Source organism: Acinonyx jubatus, chromosome B4 (assembly GCF_027475565.1).
Source record: "Acinonyx jubatus isolate Ajub_Pintada_27869175 chromosome B4, VMU_Ajub_asm_v1.0, whole genome shotgun sequence".
NCBI classification, from domain to species: domain Eukaryota; kingdom Metazoa; phylum Chordata; class Mammalia; order Carnivora; family Felidae; genus Acinonyx; species Acinonyx jubatus.
Window position 1 is genome coordinate 33,980,603 of NC_069387.1, and position 18,331 is coordinate 33,998,933.

Below are 18,331 nucleotides of genomic sequence, written 5' to 3' on the forward strand. Positions count from 1 at the left end.
CTTACTGACAACTTGACTGCGAGTTAGTTCTTGGGGCACACACAGGCCAGGCTTCACTTGGATGTCTTTGCCTTCCTACTGTGGGCTCAATTCCTCCCCAAAGCAAAAACCTTGAATCCAATCCGAGGAACTGACTCCACTTTGTTAAAAAATTCTATCTAGCGTTAACTGGCTAGAATAGAGTTACTCCTTTCTTGTCATTCGCTGTCCAAAATGAGGTTCAAATCCAAGATTCTAGGAGCAGGTAGTGCTTTCCCAAACCTGAAGACTTCTCAAGGGGACCTGAATTTATATGCAGGTCATGGAAACAGAAGGGGGCTGGGATTTCAGCACACAATAGCCAAATCTGGGGATTTTCCAGCTGCCTCCTTGGCTGGTATTTCACAGTCCATCTTACACTGAAGGTTTTCGTGAAAATTGCCTAAGGAAACTAGAGTGAGCACTGGTAAGCAGAGAGGGGACTAAAACACACACAGATGTTCTCCATTAAAAAACCCAAGGGAAAATCATGAGGCCAGGGAAACAGACCTGCATGGCCAATCTACAGAGAATCCCATGGGGGAGGGGACAGTGCAGGCTACAGCAGTTTGGACACTCAGAGCTCTGCCTCATTCCCAGTTGGTCTAGAATCCAGCCTCGGGGAGAAAAGGTCCAATGGCACTTCTTCCAAAGGCACCCCTTGCACAACAGTTTACTGACATAGGCCTTTCACCTCTAGTTAAAGGGTGAAGGTTGACTTCCAAAAGAGTCCAACTGTGGGTTATTTTCTCCATTCTGTTAATACCACTCCCAGAGAGTGTAGATTATGACAAAACTGAACCCTATAGGGGCTACTTGTTTATATAATTAAGATACTTTCCTTCCCCAATGACAGGAATTGGTTTAGAGATGTAAGACACTAACGCTTAACAAGAGAAGCACTTTGGATGTTTCCAAATGTCAAAAAAAAAAGTTCCACAGAGTTTTGAGACTAATCCTCATGGACAATTTGTGACTTCCTTCGTTTTCCCTAAATCTTGCCCTGCCGGCTTTCTTTTCATGCTCCAATTTGAAGTAAGCAGCTCACCGATTATAACTGTTGTGTAAGTTATGTACACATAGGGTTTAATAAGTGTTAATGTCAAATCATAGTTCCAAAAATAGAGCTGGATTAACACTGTCTACTGTATCAAATTTTGAAACACAGTTCACTTGTGGAAGATACTTTGTTTTGATCCCAAGGAGATAAACCTGGGAACACTCTAGGGGCACTAAGCTAAGAGCTAAGTTCCTATTACAAAGTAAATTAAACCCGATCATTAGTTGAAACAAAGAATTTTACCCTTTGCTTGGTGAGGAATTCAGGTCACAGAAGTGGTTGCAGTTAGGAATCCAGAAGTCAGCAATTAGTTTTTTCATGCATCGTAAGGATGTGATACTAATACGAACTGGGAGTAGATGTAGACCATGTCAGTGTCACAGTTGCCACGACAACAAAGGAAGCCAGGCCAGAGCAGTGAGTTGCCCACCCACTCTGTCCCACCAGTGCAAAAGGAGACACTGCAAAACATCTAACCAGCATCATGTCAAATCTGGGGTTTACTAATGATTTTCACTTAAAGTTGGTGGTGTTGCTTTTTTTTTTTTTTTTTTTGCTTCAAAAATCATATGGAAATTAGGGGCGCCTGGGTGGTTTAGTTGGTTAAGTTTCTGACTTCGGGTGAGGTCATGATCTCATGGTTTGTGAGTTTGAGCTCTGTGTCAGGCTGACAGCTCAGAACCTGAAGCCTGCTTTGGATTCTGTGTGTCTCTCTCTCAAAAATAAATAAACATTAAGAAAAAAAAATTATATGGAAATTCAACTAAACTAGAAAATGTGACTGATATAATATTTTTTAGGAAAAATATTTTTAAAGGTTTATTTATTTTTGAGAGCCAGAAAGACAAAGCGTGAGCAGGGGGGAGGGGCAGAGAGAGAGGGAGACACGGAATCCGAAGCAGGCTCCAGGCTCCGAGCCGTCAGCACAGAGCCCGACACGGGGCTTGAACTCAAACTGAGAGATCATGACTGAGCCAAGGTCGGACGCTCAACCGACTGAACCACCCAGGCGCCCCTAGGAAAAATACTTTTTATGGAAGGTACACTTTTATTTATTTTTTCTTTAACATTTATTTATTTTTGAGACAGAGAGACAGAGCATGCTGAAACAGGCTCCAGGCTCTGAGCGGTCAGCACAGAGCCCGATGCGGGGCTCAAACTCAGGAACCGCAAAACCATGACCTGAGCCAAAGTCAGCCGCTTAACCGACTGAGCCACCCAGGTGCCCCTGGAAAGTACAGTTTTAAAGCAGTCGACAGGATAGAAGTCTCAAATATATGTTAGTCAATAATAATAGATCAATAGGGATAACTTAATACCACATAATCGGGAGGTCAAGAGAGATCTGTCACTGTCCTGGAAAGTGATAAAACTGACTGAACAACAGAGTTGGAAACTGGTACTATTTGTGGTAGAATTTTTACTGAATGAGATTACTCACAAGGCCAAGTAAGGATAAAACAGTCCAGAAATTGTGGGGTTTTGGGATTACAGCTACTTTAAGATGGCTTCCTTGTTCTTTTTTTTCAAGCAATCTATAACCAACGTAGGGCTCAAACTCACGACCCTGAGAATGAGTCGTATGTTCCATGACTGGGCCAGTCAGTTGTCCCAAGGTGGCCACTTTTTATCTATTCTCCCTCTCCCCCGTAACAAAAACCCTCCTAGGAACTGGAAATAAAACCTAAATGACCCGGGCAGGTAGAACAGGTAGAAGAGCCCCTGCTTACCTAGCCTTGCAGCTCCCACTTCGGACCACCTGTAATTCACACACAGCTGCCTGCCAGACCCCAGGCTGCCCTAGACCTTGGAAGGAGAGCAAAAGTAGTGCATACAAGTGTGTCAAAGGTGTGTACCAAGGGCTGGGGGTCTGTGGGTGGTATTGGGAGTGGGCGCAACAAGGTGGGTGTTGATGGGGCTGGCTGGGGGGTACTGTATCCCAGACATCATGTGGAACTGCCAGTTTTCGTGCCGTTCTGAGGCTCTCCACAGAGCATGCACCGCCATCACCTAGCCAGGGCACACTCTGCTGTCTGCCCCAACACCGCCTGCCCGTCTTGATGAAGCCAGGGGAGATGGGTGGTGGCGCTGGGGCCTAGTTCAAACCTTCCCGATGATAAAAGTGACACACGGACACACACAACTCACACATATCAGAGCCTTGCTATTTTAAGAATGTACTTTATACAAAATAACCAGTTCATATGGAAATAAAATCTACAGATCTCTGAGGATCAAAAAGCTTTTTAAAAAGTTCTTTTAAAAAATTATCCAACACACAATATCGAACTAACTATTGAGGTAAGTGTCGCTCTCAGTGAAACAGGGAATCAGCAGACCACGACAAAATATACACAATATAAAAATAAATAGCATTCCCCTTTCCAGTACTGGCCAGGAAAGTTCTCACGGCTTTTGCAGCAGGAGCAAAGAATCCCTGACACTGTGCCGCAGGCTGGTGGAGACTGGCCTGGGCTCCCAGGAGCTGTGTGCAAGGCAGGAGAGTGAGGTACCCAGGTCCCAGCTAGGGGAAAGGGGTCACACGGAGGACACCGAACGGGGTTCAGCACTTCAATAACTTATTATCCACGCCCCTGTTCCCAACCCCATCCCACCCTTTTCAAAAACACATGCAGGACAATCAGCTGCTTCTCAGGTATTTCTACATAAAGGTTCAGTCAGTCCCCTGGTACACAGTGAGAGACCAAGACTAGCTGGGGAGACAGCCTCACTAATGTCTGTTTAGCAAAGGCCTACAAAGCAGAGACAGATGAACACGCAACCTGGAGCTAAGGCTTGCGTCACAGCTTCATATGAGAGATGGGATGCAGAAATGTTCACTCAAGTTCCGTTTTCCCAATAGGAAAGCAGGGCAAGGCTGGGTGTCCTAAGGCTCCATGTTAGAGTCCAACCCACTAGAAAAGAAAAAGGGGTTTCTTTTCATGCAGCAAGCCTCAATCACATTCTTAGTTCCTAGACAGTGATGTGAGCCCCGGAATAAAAGCCTCTGCATGCTCAGCCAAGATTCCCAGTATCCTCACTGGAGTGTTGAACAGAGAGCTATCCACAGGGACCCTGCATCCCAGAACCCCCGACAGTGGCACAATCCTGACTCACACGCACACGGAGCTGACTTCCTCAGTGGAGGCCCATGCAGAATCTGGCAGGGGGCGAATGCACTGACACTCGGTCACAACGCAGGGGGTAGCAATAATGCTAGAAAACTCTAAGCCTTTCATTTCTTTGAAAACAGTTTCTTTGAAAGCATGACAGGATTCTGACACTATGTGACTGTCCTTGCCTTGGGACTGCTGGGTTAAGACTTCCTGTGAAATTCAGATTAGGTCTTAAGAGCAGTTTATTATTTATAGATTTGAACTTCCATTAAAAAAAAAAAGGGAAAAATTTCAACCTAGTGGTATGGATTAAAAGCTTGTTTCTGACATCTGTGGTGACTGCAACACTGGGATTTTGCGTGTTTTGGACAGCGCTTTGTTTTGGAGTATGTGTTTTGGACATACTCTTGGACTCCATGGGAATTAGCAGGAAAAATTACACAGCAGACAAACGCCACGGGATAACACCACCACATGCTTAGTCAAGAGAAGCATTTCCAAGGTCTGAGGGCTAAGCTACGGCACAATGACATTTCAAGCTGAGGTGTGAGTGAACTAAGGCACATACATACTATGGGTCTTGAGGTTTTCAATAAATGTAAAAATGAAGATGAGCATGAAAGAGTTTTGCCTTTGGAGCGCAGTTTGACTTGGGCTCACTGAGAAAAAAGAATCCTTAATAACAAGCTCATGTGCACTGCCAGAAGAACTAAACCAACGTGATTAAGGAGAGGTGGAGTGGCTTTAATTTTATTTTTAGAAAGTGGGATGGAAAGTTCTATGGATCTGCGTATTTTGCCCTCATTTACTCTTCACATGCATCTACCATAATTTTAGCCAACAGCTACTTTTTAAATGAACAGACTCTGATGGAAAACAAAAACAAAAACCCAAACAGAAACCTTCCAAAAGGCTTTACTTTTCTTTCTGGATCATTTATTTCTCTTGGGTCTTAGGGAAACAGATTCTAACTTATTAACAAGTCTAATAAAGGCTAGCCATGACTATCAAATCAAACAGGTGTGAGAGTATTCTCATTACCCGTGGACCCCAGCTATCCCCTTCTGCAGACTACTGAGAGCTGAGAGCCAGCACACTGACCCACCGTGTGAAAGTTCTTCTAGCCTGAGAAAGGTCATTTTTAGGACCTCCTCACACACTACTTTCTAGTTACAGCGTATCACATGACCATCATCCCCATTATGGAGAAGATGGCAAATGCATTTGCATCTGCTTAAGACACTTGGGAAGAGAAGTGCCAAAGGAGAAAGACAAGGAAAGAGGTCCTGCGGATCAGTGGTTCACAGCAGCTCAACGGTCACATGTGTTCCTGCAATCTTTCAGCTCCTGACTGCTTTTAGTAGATCTGCACTTCAAAGACCAGTAAAAGCTCAGGATATACCAGACAAGGGCTGAAGTGCTGGGACCTGTAATGCATGACCCAATTCCCACATGGGATGCAACAAGGCTGACAAATTTGCTGTTGCCCTTGTTCCCAGTGTTACGATATGAAACAGTAGTTCAATCCTTGATACTCTTCTTCCTTAATACCTTCTCACCTCTCTACATACTGAGAAGGGAGGTTAAGGATATAAGAATTTACGGATTTCTTCCTATATTGTTCACAGCTTCTAGCAACAGGGAACAGGGGGTGAGGGGCTGGGGGAGTGTGGAGAAAAGGTTACCTTGAGTGGGTGGAAGGAAAGGGAACAAATCAACCCAACTATTGCTTATGGTCCGCTCCTACCCACGCCCCAGGGTCATTCAGCACAAAGCAATGCCTCCAACTTTGGTGCCAGGGGAACAGACCCTGTGCTCACTGTGCTCCCAGTTATACAGCAGCCGAGGCCTCTCACCCAAACCAGCTTTCATGCAAAAAGAGAAAGGCTGTCACCAGCACAAGGCTCTGGGCCTAGACCAGCTCTAAACAGACCCAAACCAGCTGTCAAGACCAGTTGGTCTTTCTCTCCTCCCTGCTTCTACACAAACACAAAAACAGAAGAGGTAATGCTTCGGCCATGCTAGCTTACACTAGCTTAGGGGCTAACATGGAATCTGTTCTTCCTACAGGGATAAGGCTGACCTCTTCACTCCTCCAAACCAGATTATGCCAGTGATAGCTCTCTAACAAGAATTAGGATCAAATGAGAACACAGGCTCAAAACTCATTCCACATAAAAGCACATCAAATTTAAAACTGAAGTCTATTAGAGAAAAACTTGTATTTTTGTGCATTGTATCTTAAAGGCTCCCTGTGTTCCCTATGCAACTCTTAATCCTACCTGAGCTGTGAGCCACAACGCCAGGTCAAAAGCATTCCCTTATTTTTATGAGTCTCCATTACACTGGAGCTGGTATCTTGGGTTTCCATCGGTATAACATGGATTATTTCCAATTTGTTTCTCTTCCTGATAGCACACGCTTAGCAAACTTTAAACATGTTGGCTCCACGTTTCATCAATGATGCTGGAATTGGAGGGAAAAGATTCTACTGGCCCCTCACAAGGCTGAATTTGTAAGAAACTAGGGCAGATTAATAATATATGGAAGCTTTTCTACTATCCCAAAGGCATGCTTAAAAATATGCTATTCTTTACAAAAACCTGTAATTTCAGGGCATTTTTCCTTAGTCTTATTTTTTTCTTTGTGGGATATTCAAAAGTTTAAAACATAGGAGTCCTAACTTTGGTGGCATCTCAGCTAAAATCAAATATAGAATGCTAACCAGGGACAATCCAGTGTAATTCACTTCTAAAACTGTAACAAAGTAATTTAATACTGTAAAATTGCTTCCTATCACAGGTATGACAAATGATTTCCAAGAACTTGTTCCTGAAAGCTATTTTAAATCACCATGACTTATCTTACTATGATTCACTTAAAATGAATAAAACCTATATATACCGAGATATTCCTAAATTCAACCTGTAAATCTATAGAATACATTTTTCCTATTCAAAACTGTGCAATTTCTTTATTGTACTAACATATACAAACCTGAGTAGTCACTTCCACAAAATGTGATTCGTGTCAGAAAGCTTTGTGTGATGCCTACCAGATCACAGTCCCAGCAGGTCTGTGACGAGGATGATTCATTTTGTATTTTAATAAGCAAAACACTCTTATCCCAATTCCTGATACTGGTTTACAACTATCTGGTAGGGCTGGTGGCAAATCAGGAAGGGCACTGCTCTCTGAAATCCAGGATTTAGGCCACTGGATGAGAGGGAAGCCAGTCTTGTGGGCAGACGCTCCTGGTAGAACATGTGAGAGCACTCTGCCTTCCAATGGAGAAAGCCCACAACCAGGGTGTAGTGCAATGGTACCCTCTACGGCTGATCGGAAAGAAGGCCTTTAGCTAACAAAGGACTGCTAGCCACTGAGGAAATAGTGACAATTTTACAAGAGTAAATTTACCCTACCCTCTTCTCCAGCTCCTGAAAGTATTCAGTGTGATATGATTGTAAACAAATGAGGATCACTCTAGTGCTGCGTGCCCACCATAGTTAGGACTTCCATTTCTTCCACACCCCCACCCACCCTTCCCACTTTATGTACAATACATTCACCACCAACAACAAAAATTATTTTTAAAAGGCAACATGAAAATTCTGTAAACTGGACCCAGCTCCAAACACATTAATACTACGAGTAGTCCCTTCCCCAAATATATACCTGAGTTTAGCTGCTCATGAAAGTTTACAAGCACCACTCCATTCATAAGTATGACCCCTCCCTCAAGTTTAGGATGATCTTCCCTGAAAAAAGTATCTCAGGACTTAGAAAAGCTGTCACTAATTTCAGTTCATCTGTTTTTAACTATCAGCCATGCAAAGATCCCTGCCCAAGGACCGCTGCAAGCTGGTGTTAGTCTAGGACTCTGGGAATGGCTCCAGCTCTTGGATGGCACGAGTGATGCACTGTGAAGGGGTGTGGCGGGGGAACAGGAACAGAGATGGGCAGGGACCGTTCCCCTAAATTCTCCATGTTCCAGTCTTCATGCGCAGCTGTTTCCTTGGGGTTTATTTCCTCCTTGGACTAGCTCTGAGAGAAGCAAATAAAGACAATGTAAACAAAATTGACAGCTGTATTGTTTAAAAAAATTAAGTAAGCTGAAGAGCTGTACACATTCCTCTCCACCTGAAAAATGGCTTGGTTTTGGTTTCAGCCATCACAGTTTACTTCTGGAGGGTGGGATCTAAAATTCTGGACCTCCTGATCCAGACCCCAACCTCGTCACTCAGGAGCTGTGGGATTTCTTGCACATTAGGGAATGGAACTGATGTCGGTGAAGATAATTAATTCACGGCAGTCAAGAAAGAGATTAAATGAGATGCTGCATGCAGAAACCCTTAGCACGGTGCCTGGCAGAAAAGCAGCACTTGAAGGTAGCCACAGTTCTTTTTAAAACTGGACTAACCAGTCTCTCTAAGATGAAATTGGTAGAATAAAAAAAAAACAAAGCTATCTTATCAAAATAAATGCTAGTGGCCAGTTAGGAAACATGAGGCTTAAACAACCCTAAATAGCTGGTTACCACAAGGACAGAAAAAAGGAACATACGGAGACAGCACAGGAGCTACTTCCGAGGTCATCTTCTCCTGGCTTTTCCCACCACTGAATCTACTTGGAGCACAGGGCCCGAGGGGCCCGTTTTACTTGGCTGCCAGTAGGACATGAAGCACTTCCCAGAACACCTTAAAAGATTTTTTCAGAATCACAACAAATTCACAATAAACTATTCCCTGCCACCTCGAAGAATAACAAAAATTCTAATTGCTGGTAATTTTTACCTGATCAAGAGGAAGTGTTGGGGGTTTATGTGGTGGCAGCTCTTCCTGTGACGTTGCTGGTGCTGGGGTCTTTGGGAACGAGGACTGTGACTGGACCGGATGCATTTGCATTCTGTAGCCACAAGAAAGCATAGTTAAGAATTAATGAAGACACATTAATTAAAAATGAAAAGAGACACTTTAATCACAAAAATCTGGCAGATACTGCCTTAATTATCTAGGTAATCAGACTTGAAATCAATACTGGGACAAAGTGCCATCGTGTGCCTCCAGATGAGATGCAATAAGAAGTATATGACACTGGGGCACCTAGGTGGCTCAGTCGGTTAAGCATCCCACCCTTGATCTCAGCTCAGATCTTGATCTCAGGGTTGAGTTCAAGCATGATGTTGGGCTCCATGCTGGGCGTGAAGCCAACTTAAAAAAAAAAGTAAGTACATGACACCACCTATGTAGTGTTCTTGACAAATGTTTAATTGGACTCCAAACATGAGGAAACAATGAGAAGAATCCAGAGATTGGGACAGTCTACATGAGAACTAGCCTGGAGTCTTTGAAAAACAAAACAAAACAATGATAGCATAAATGTCTCAAACTAAGAGATTAAACAGACATAGCAACCAAACATATACATTAACCTTAAATGAATCCTGGATGGGAAAAAAAAAATAAAACAAAGAAATGTAGCTTCAATGTTTCATTTTTCGAGAATGACAGAGCGTGAGCAGGGGAGGGGCAGAGAGAGAGAGAGAGAGAGAGAGAGAGAGAGAGAGAATCTGAAGCAGGCAGCAGGCTCTGAGCATCAGCACAGTGCCCGTTGTGGGGTTTGAACTCATGACCTGAGCTGAAGTAAGACACTTAACTAACTGAACCACTCAGGTGCCCCAAGAAATGTAGTTTTAAAAGATATTTTGAGGGGCGCCTGGGTGGCTCAGTCGGTTGAGCATCCGACTGCAGCTCAGGTCATGATCTCACGGTCTGTGGGTTTGAGCCCCGCATTGGGCTCTGTGCTGACAGCTCAGAGCCTGGAGCCTGTTTCGGATTCTGTGTCTCCTCCTCTCTCTGCCCCTCCTCTGCTCATGCTCTGTCTCTCTCTCAATAATAAACATTAAAAAAAAATTTTTAAAAGATATTTTGAGGACAACTGGAGAAATTAAGTAAGAACTCTGTATTAAATACTATTAGTGTTATTTTCCTTGGGTGTGAAAATAGTTTGAGATTGTGCTCCAGGAAAATGTCGTTATTCTTAGCAGATGCATGCTGACATATTTAGGGAGAAAGGGTCAGGATGTCTGCAACTTACTTCCCAATGGTTTAAAAGAAAAGACAAAGAAAAGAAACATAATGTACTTAGTGAGGCATAAAACAAATAGGGCACAACGTTAAATGGGGGAGAGGTTTTGGAGGTAAGGTCTTCTTAGGTTGGCACTGAAGAGAGGCACATTAGTTTTTAAGTTGGATGGTATTGGTTTTAAGATTAAGCTTCATAACTTCATTTTTTTTTTTTTAAGTTTAAGTATTTTGAGAGAGAGCGAGAAAACAAGTGAGGTAGAGGCAGAGAGAGAGAGAATCCTAAGCAGGCTCCACCCTTCCACCCTCAGTGAGGAGCCTGACTCCGGGCTCAACCGCATGAACTCTGAAATCATGACCTGACTGAAATCGAGTTGGATATTTAACCAACTGGGCCACCCAGGTGCCCCTAGGCTTTATAACTTTATATAAACAACTTCATTTAACCACCTTTTATATATTATTAATTTGAAAATTTCATGGATCATAGGTCACCTCATCACTATTTGCAAGAACTCTTATGGGGACAGTATTTGACTTGTTTTAAGAAGAAATGACAGATAAGGGATAAAACCTGAGCATTACATGTGATCCCATAACCTCAGGATTTGAGATAGACCCATTTTACCCTAGTCAGAGTATCTGAACTTAGCAGCATATTGACGCCTGTCTATAGCTCTCAACTGGAGCTATCAAGTTTCCAGGGTCAAAATCTGTCATTTAAATGCGAATTCACTTTCACGAGGGAAAAAAAGTACCAAAGATAAAATCAGACTCTAAGGCTGATATACTTCCATTAAGTCTTCAATTATCAATGAGTCACATGTTTTTCTTGGACCTAGACTGCTAACATTTATCGTCATTCCTAAGGTCATTTTGCTCTTCTAAACTAACATCTATTTCTTTTTTCAGAAAAACAAAAAAAACCCAAAAAACAAAAAAAACAACCCAAAAACCACCTAACGTAACCTTACCCTGATGATCTGTACATTTCTTGGAAAGGTCCCCTTATTCCACTTCCAGTGCCAATCTGTTCCATCATTACAGCTTGAAAGTGACCCAGGCCATCTTCCTGGCAGCGATAGATGGGGCCCTCCTGAGAGAGGCCGTTGGGCTGGGCAGCCACTGGATGGTGAGGTGGGTGAGCAGCCACAGGGGAGGAGTAAGCTCTGGGCTGGAAATGACTGGCTGGCCGCTGAGGTGTATAAGGAGGCCCTGTCTGTAGCATCACACCATGGGGTTGGAAAGTAGATGAACCAAATCCCATCCCTGAACTCAGAGGTGGAGGAGTTCCATAAAGATATTCGTTGGCTGACAATGAGCTCTGTCGCTTGGTAGCTGCATTATGGTTGTCCAGGTCTAAAAATTCTTTGGGACTCTCTGGTCTCTCCATAGATTCATCCAGCTTTTCTTCCTCTGGAACAGGATTCTGCCCATCAGCTGAGACTACTTTAGCAGCCACTGCATCCATTTGGGTTGGGGAAGTTAAGGCAGCATTCAGTGTCTCACAGCCTTGCAGATTAGCCAAGGTGCTCTTATCTGAGAAGAGGGGCCTTGGTGGGGGAGGTGGATTAGGTGGGAGCCCACTTGGGCTTCCCGGGGGATGAAGATGTCTCTGCCAGTCAGAAAAGCCCTGTGGACAGGGATAATAAGGAGTTCGCTGATAGTGATGGTAGGAAGGCTGAGGTGGTGACTGGTAGGAATACCTCATTCCTTGGTGGGGGCGATACCGGGGAAAGACTCCAGAATGAGGGTTGCTAGATTGAAAGCCCCTAGGGGGAAAATGCTGAGGATGGGATACTGAGGGTTTACTTCCCATCACAGGGCCCAAACCTTGCAGGCCTGGACTGATGTGGTAATGGGTAGCTGAATTTGGGTATTCCAGGCCGGGCATGTACAAGGGAGAAAACTGGCTTACAGTGCCTCCCATCAAACTGGGGTCTGTGTTGGGAGGTGTAGCTGGGTTCTGTCCTGCACATGGCATGGTTTCCTGTAGTGTTTTACCTCTGGGGCAGAGTGGCTTTTCTGAACCACTACCACCAAGGCCCTTCCCCTCTGATCCACAAGGGGATGCTTCAACAACTACTCCATTTTCAGGTAGAGCCCCTCTATCTGCCAGAGTGGAGAGGTCTCGCATACATCCTTGACTGGCTGGGCTGGTATAGCCGCTCTCTGAGGGCCAGGTATTCTTGTTCTTTGTTGCTTTACAGTTGTCTCCAGAATCTGAGGAGTCGCTTTTGAGCTCTGGGCCCTCTGTTTCCCTTTCTTGTGGTGAGCTCTGCCTGGTACAGTCGGTCTGCAAGGGAGGTGTAGGGTGAGGTAGTTGTTTGAGGTACATGCCCTCTGAACCACCAATGTTTGGTGGTTTCTCCTCAAGCCCAGGCAAGGGATCTGCTGTAAGTGAAACACAGAACAAAATAGTAATTCAGTAGCTGAAATGATGACACTGATGGAGTTAGTAGTAAAAAGAACATGAAAGTTGTCAGATAAGGAGATAGGGTTGGGGTAGATGTGCGGCCATTGAAACTTCAGCTAGAAATTGAGTCCCTGGAAAGGATGATGATATTGAGGTCCTTGCAAACTCCCTCTTATAGACCAAGAGGTAAGACCTAGCACCTCTACAGCTACTCATAAAGTCTGCCAAAGAATGGAGATGTCCTTGTTTCCCTCTTCCTGTGTGGTCACAGATCACTAAGTGAGGGGGAGATAATTCATGGCTCATGGATTCCACAGAGATGCATGTCACATATGGAGATACAATAAGATACAATGAGAAGGACGAGGACATGATGGGTATGTATCAAGAGGGCTGGATCCCTGACTTGTGCCCCTTCAGAACACAAGTTCCACAGCAGCAGGGACTTTCTTTTGTTCCCTACCACTCTTAGTACTTGCACAAAACAGGGACTCAATTGATATTTGCTGAATGAATGAAAATATCTTGTCTGGATGTCTTGAGAACAAGATGTCCTACAGGATAAAACTCGAAAGGCATCTTTAACACATTACAGAAATTTAATAAACCCAAATAAATTAATTTACTAGACTCAAATGCTTAATTAGAAATTCAGAATTCTTTACCTTGCTATTGTATCAAACCAAAAATATGGTCTTACTATTACAATCCTTTGAACAGGACAGAGTTGTTGCTCAGGTGGATCAAAATACAATTCTGGTAACAAATTTTAAAGACAAGATTAAGGATTCATAACAACTTTTAAAGACCGACTAAAATCTCGGTCAACTAATGAACTAATAATGCTGTCTTCAAAAATCAAAGGCAGGAGCTATACAATGAAAATTAAATCTACACTTATCATTATTTTATCAACATAAAACATGGCAACTAAGAAATAGGCTTATCTAGTTTCACCAGAGGGACTCTACTTCTAAAAAGCTTCTTCCAGACTCCATGTGAAATCAGTATTAGACAATTCTGTTAGAGCTGGTTTTCACAAAGCAGGCCCTATCTCAAAAGAAACACTTTTATTTATTTTTTTTATTTTTGTTAATTCTTAAAATGTTTATTTTTGAGACAGAAAGAGCACAAGCAGGGAGGGGTAGAAAGAGAGGGAGACACAGAATCTGAAGCAGGCTCCAGGCTCCAAGCTGTCAGCACAGAGCTTGATGAGGGACTTAAGCTTATGAACTGTGAGATCATGACCTGAGCTAAAGTCAGATGCTCAAACTGACTGAACCACTGAGATGCTCCTCAAAAGAAACACTTTTAAAAAGTCTGACTTGGGGAAGATGGCAGAGTAGGAGGATTAGTATCAATAACCCAAAAAATGACTTTAAGGCTGAAAGAAAAGACTCTCCACAGCTATATGTAGAGCAGGGGCCACATCAAAGAGGGTAGGAAGAACAAAGGTATTGACAGGAGTCAAATGGACTCTAGGACTGTCCACAGGAGGGAAGGATACAGCAGACACAGAGAGAGGAGAGAAGCAGTTCCCCAAGGCAGGCACCCCAGGCACAAGGAAATTACATGGGGAAGATGAATTCCCATAACATTTGGCTTTGAAAACCAAAGAGGCCCAACAATCTGGGACGGGGGGCGGGGGAGGATGACTTAACACCTGAAACTAAAAATCAGTGGGCTTGGCTCTGGGAGAGACAGGAGGGCAGAGTCCCTGCCCTTAAAAGAGACAGCACAACAAACATAAACAGCCCCACTGAGATAAAGCTTAGAAGCAGCAGTTTGAAGACCTGGTGTATATATATGGTAAGGAGATTTATTTACTAATCTTGAGTGTATGCTAGAGGGTAGGGATTTTTGGGACACCTCTCCAAGAACAAAAGAGTTGAAAGGCAACATTGTCTCCCCCGCCCAAGGCTAGATAGATGGACACCTGTAGGAATCAGAGCAGTGCCAATACTTGTTACCTGGGTTGCTAACAAAGAGCCCAGCCCCAGCATTCTCCTGCAGAAACACTCCATCCAAGCCCAGGTGAACTTTTCCTGGGCAGCTGCAGTTCCCTCCTGCATCGGACTGGCTTGGAGCTTCCTGGAACTGTATGGGCCCTACCCCCATTGCCCTGTTGACCTGGCCCCTCCAATATGCCCTTGGCCAGAGCCCAACCAAAGTGATGGCACAAGCCTGGCAAGGTACAGGCAGCCCCAACAAGGCCAAACACTACTGCAAAGAGACTCCTCCTGCCCCAGAGAACGGGGAAGATAACTACACATACCAGTCTGACTATGGCCCTAGCAGTGGGCTGGGGGAAGACAGGTGTTCTGATTGAAGGCCAAGTCCACCACTGAAAGCTTCTCGGAGGACAATAGAAGGAAAGTGCCCAGCAGTTTGGTGCTACCGCATCTCTAGCAAATGCCTGAATTGATTCAGCTCAAGCCCAAGGCAGCCCCAGACTGGGCCACTGACAACACAGGGATCAAACCTTACCCAAGACAAAGAGAGCCATTGCACACAACTGGAATGAAGGCAAATGTGGCTCAGCTATAATACCAGGGTGCACACAACACACATAGGAGACACCCCTAAAGTGCTAGGTCGTGGTGAACAGGAGACACTGCACTGAAGGGCACTACAGGACCTCTTTTTCACAATGCCACTATTTTTTTTTTTTTTTAAAATCAACGTTTATTTATTTTGGGGACAGAGAGAGACAGAGCATGAACGGGGGAGGGGCAGAGAGAGAGGGAGACACAGAATCGGAAACAGGCTCCAGGCTCTGAGCCATCAGCCCAGAGCCCGACGCGGGGCTCGAACTCACGGACTGCGAGATCGTGACCTGGCTGAAGTCGGACGCCTAACCGACTGCGCCACCCAGGCGCCCCAACGCAACGCCACTATTTTTAAGAGCAGGAGACATGGCTGACTTTCCTAACACAGAGTTAGACAAAACAAGGACATAGAGGACTATGTCCCAAAGGAAAGAACCAAGCAAGACATAATCACAGCAAGAAAACTAAATGAAACAGGTAAGTAATATGCTCAATAGAGAATTTAAAGTAATGGTCATAAAGATACTCAAGTTAGAAAGGAGTGGAACTCTTCAGTGAAACTCTCAACAAACAGAAAACAAAACAAACAAAACAAATCAGAGATGAAGACCTCAATAACTGAAATTAAAAATACACTAGAGGGAATAAACAGACAGACTAGAGGAAGCAGAAGAAAAAAATCAGTGACTGGGAGGACCAAGTAATGGAAAGCAATCAAGCTTCACAGGCAAAAAAAAAAAAAAAAAAAAAAAAAAAAAAAAAAAAGAGAAAAAAAAAAAGATTTAGGGAACTCAGTGACAAGTGTATGGATCTCAGAAGAGAGAGAAAAGGGGGCAGAAAATTTATTTGAAGAAATAATGGCTGAAAACTTCCTGAATCTGGGGAAGGAAGCAGAAATTTAGACCTAGGAAGCATAGCGAGTCCTCAACAAAATCAACCCAAGGAGGTTCACACGAAGACACACACAGGAATTAAAATGACAAAAATGTAGTAATAAAGAGCAAGTTAAAAAAAATTTTTTTAAAATTTTTAACGTTTACTTATTATTGAGAGACAGAGCATGAGTATGAGAGGGGCAGGGAGATGGGCAGAATCTGAAGCAGGCTCCAGGCTCTGAGCTGTCAGCACAGAGCCTGAAGCAGGGCTCGAACTCACAAATTGCGAGATCATGACTTGAACCGAAGTTGGATGCTTAAGCGACTGAGCCATCCAGGCACCCCCTCCCCAAAATTTTTAGCATTTATTCATTTTTGAGAGACAGAGACAGAGTGTGAGTGGGGGAGGGGCAGAAAGAAAGGCAGACACAGAATCTGAATCCGGCTCCAGGCTCTGAACTGTCAGCACAGAGCCCCATGTGGGGCTTGAACTAATGGACTGTGAGATCATGACCTGAGCTAAAGTCAGAGGCTTAACTGACTGAGCCACCCAGGTGCCCCAAGAACAAATTTTAAAAGTAGCAAGAGAAAAGAAAACTGTTACATACAAGGGAAACCCTGTTTCAGCTCATTTTTCAGCAGAAATTTTGCAGGCCAGAGGGAGTGGTATAATGTATTCAAAGTTCTGAAAGAAAAAAAAAACAGCAGCCAAGAATACTCTATTCAGCAAGGCTCTCATTCATAATAGAGTTTCCCAGACCAAAAAAAAAAAAAAAAGGAATTCATGACCACTACACCAGCCCTATGAGAAATGTTAAAGGGGACTGAGTGGAAAGGAAAGACCATAAGCAGGAGTAAAAAAGGTAGGAAGCACAAAAGCAGTAAAATTAAGTATATCTATAAAAATCAGTCAAGTGATTTACAAATAAAAGGATAGAAAGTATGATAGGATATACTTAAAACCTGGGAGTGGGATGGTGGGAGTTAAGAATAGGTTCAAACGTAAGTGACCATCAACTTACATATTATATGCAGAAGATGGCGAATGTATATGAATACACATACAAATATATATATACATATACATACATACATAATGGTAATCACAGATCAAAAACTGGCAACTAATATGCAAAAAATAAAGAGAAAGGAATCCAACTATTATCACTACAGAAAGGCACTAAGTCATGACAGAAGAGAGCAAGAGAAGGAACAGTGGAACAGGGATCTACAAAAACATTCATAAAACAAGTAACAAAATAGCAGTATGTACATACCTACATATTACCTTGAATGTAAATGGGCTAAACATTCCAATCAAAAGACAGGGTGATGGAATGGATTAAAAAAACAAAAACAAAACCCATCATATGCAGCCTATAAGAGACTCATTTCAGACTGAAAAACACCCACAGATTGAAAGTGAAGGGAAGGAGAAGCCTTTATCATGCAAATGAATGCCAGAACAAAGCCCAGGTAGCAATACTTGTATCAGACAAAACAGACTTTAAACAAAGACTATTAATAACAAGAGACAAAGGACACTACATAATCAGTAAGGGACAGATTCAACAAGAAACAGCAACTGTAAATATTTATGCACTTAACATGGCAGCACCCAAATACATAAAGCAACTAATAACAAACATAAGGAAGTAATCACTAGGAATAATAGTAGGAGACTTTATTATTTTTAACATAAACTTTTTAAAGTTTATTTATTTTGAGAAAGAAGGCATGAGGAGGGGAGGGGCAGAAAGATGGGAGAGAATCTGAAGCAGGTTCCATGCTGTCAGCGCAGAGCCCCATTGGGGCTCGAACTCATGAACTGTGAGATCATGACCCGAGCTGAAATCAAGAGTCGGACGCCTAACCAACTGAGCCACCCAGGCACCCCTATTTTATTTTTAAAAGTTTATTTATTTAGGGATACCTGGGTGGCTCAGTCAGTTGGGCAGCTGACTTTGGCTCAGGTCATGATCTCATGGCTCTTGAGTTTGAGCCCTGCGTCAGGCTCTGTGCTGACAGCTTGGAGCCTGGATTGGAGCCTGCTTCAGATTCTGTGTCTCCCTGTCTCCCTGTCCCTCCCCCGCTTACACTCTGTCTTTCAAAAATAAACATTAAAAAAAATTTATTTTGAGAGAGAGAGGGAGGGAGGGAAGTTAGGAGGGAGGGAAAGAGACAGAGTGTGCACATGTGAGAGCAGGGGAAGGG

At 43.5% G+C, this 18,331-nt stretch overlaps 2 protein-coding genes across 7 annotated transcripts in view; both read right to left on the reverse strand.

The window, feature by feature from the left end:
* Positions 1-280, reverse strand: part of SLC25A18 (solute carrier family 25 member 18) — a 30,606-nt gene extending 30,326 nt beyond the window's left edge. For both annotated transcript variants that reach the window (XM_015061498.3, XM_027073890.2), the window contains exon 1: positions 6-280. The gene's annotated coding sequence lies outside the window, so the exon portion shown is untranslated. The remainder of the gene's footprint in view (positions 1-5) is intronic.
* A 2,293-nt stretch (positions 281-2,573) lies between these two features.
* The window catches only part of LOC106965477 (chromatin remodeling regulator CECR2), a 180,552-nt gene continuing 164,794 nt past the window's right edge, over positions 2,574-18,331 (reverse strand). For 3 of the 5 annotated variants that reach the window (XM_027073896.2, XM_027073897.2, XM_027073894.2), the window contains 3 exons: positions 11,252-12,671; positions 8,988-9,099; positions 2,574-8,238 (listed from right to left, as the gene is read on the reverse strand). In XM_027073896.2, the coding sequence (XP_026929697.2) occupies positions 8,233-8,238; positions 8,988-9,099; positions 11,252-12,671 (1,538 nt within the window). In that variant the 3' untranslated portion in view covers positions 2,574-8,232. The remainder of the gene's footprint in view (positions 8,239-8,987; positions 9,100-11,251; positions 12,672-18,331) is intronic. The other 2 variants (XM_053225571.1, XM_027073895.2) reach the window with 1 other exon arrangement.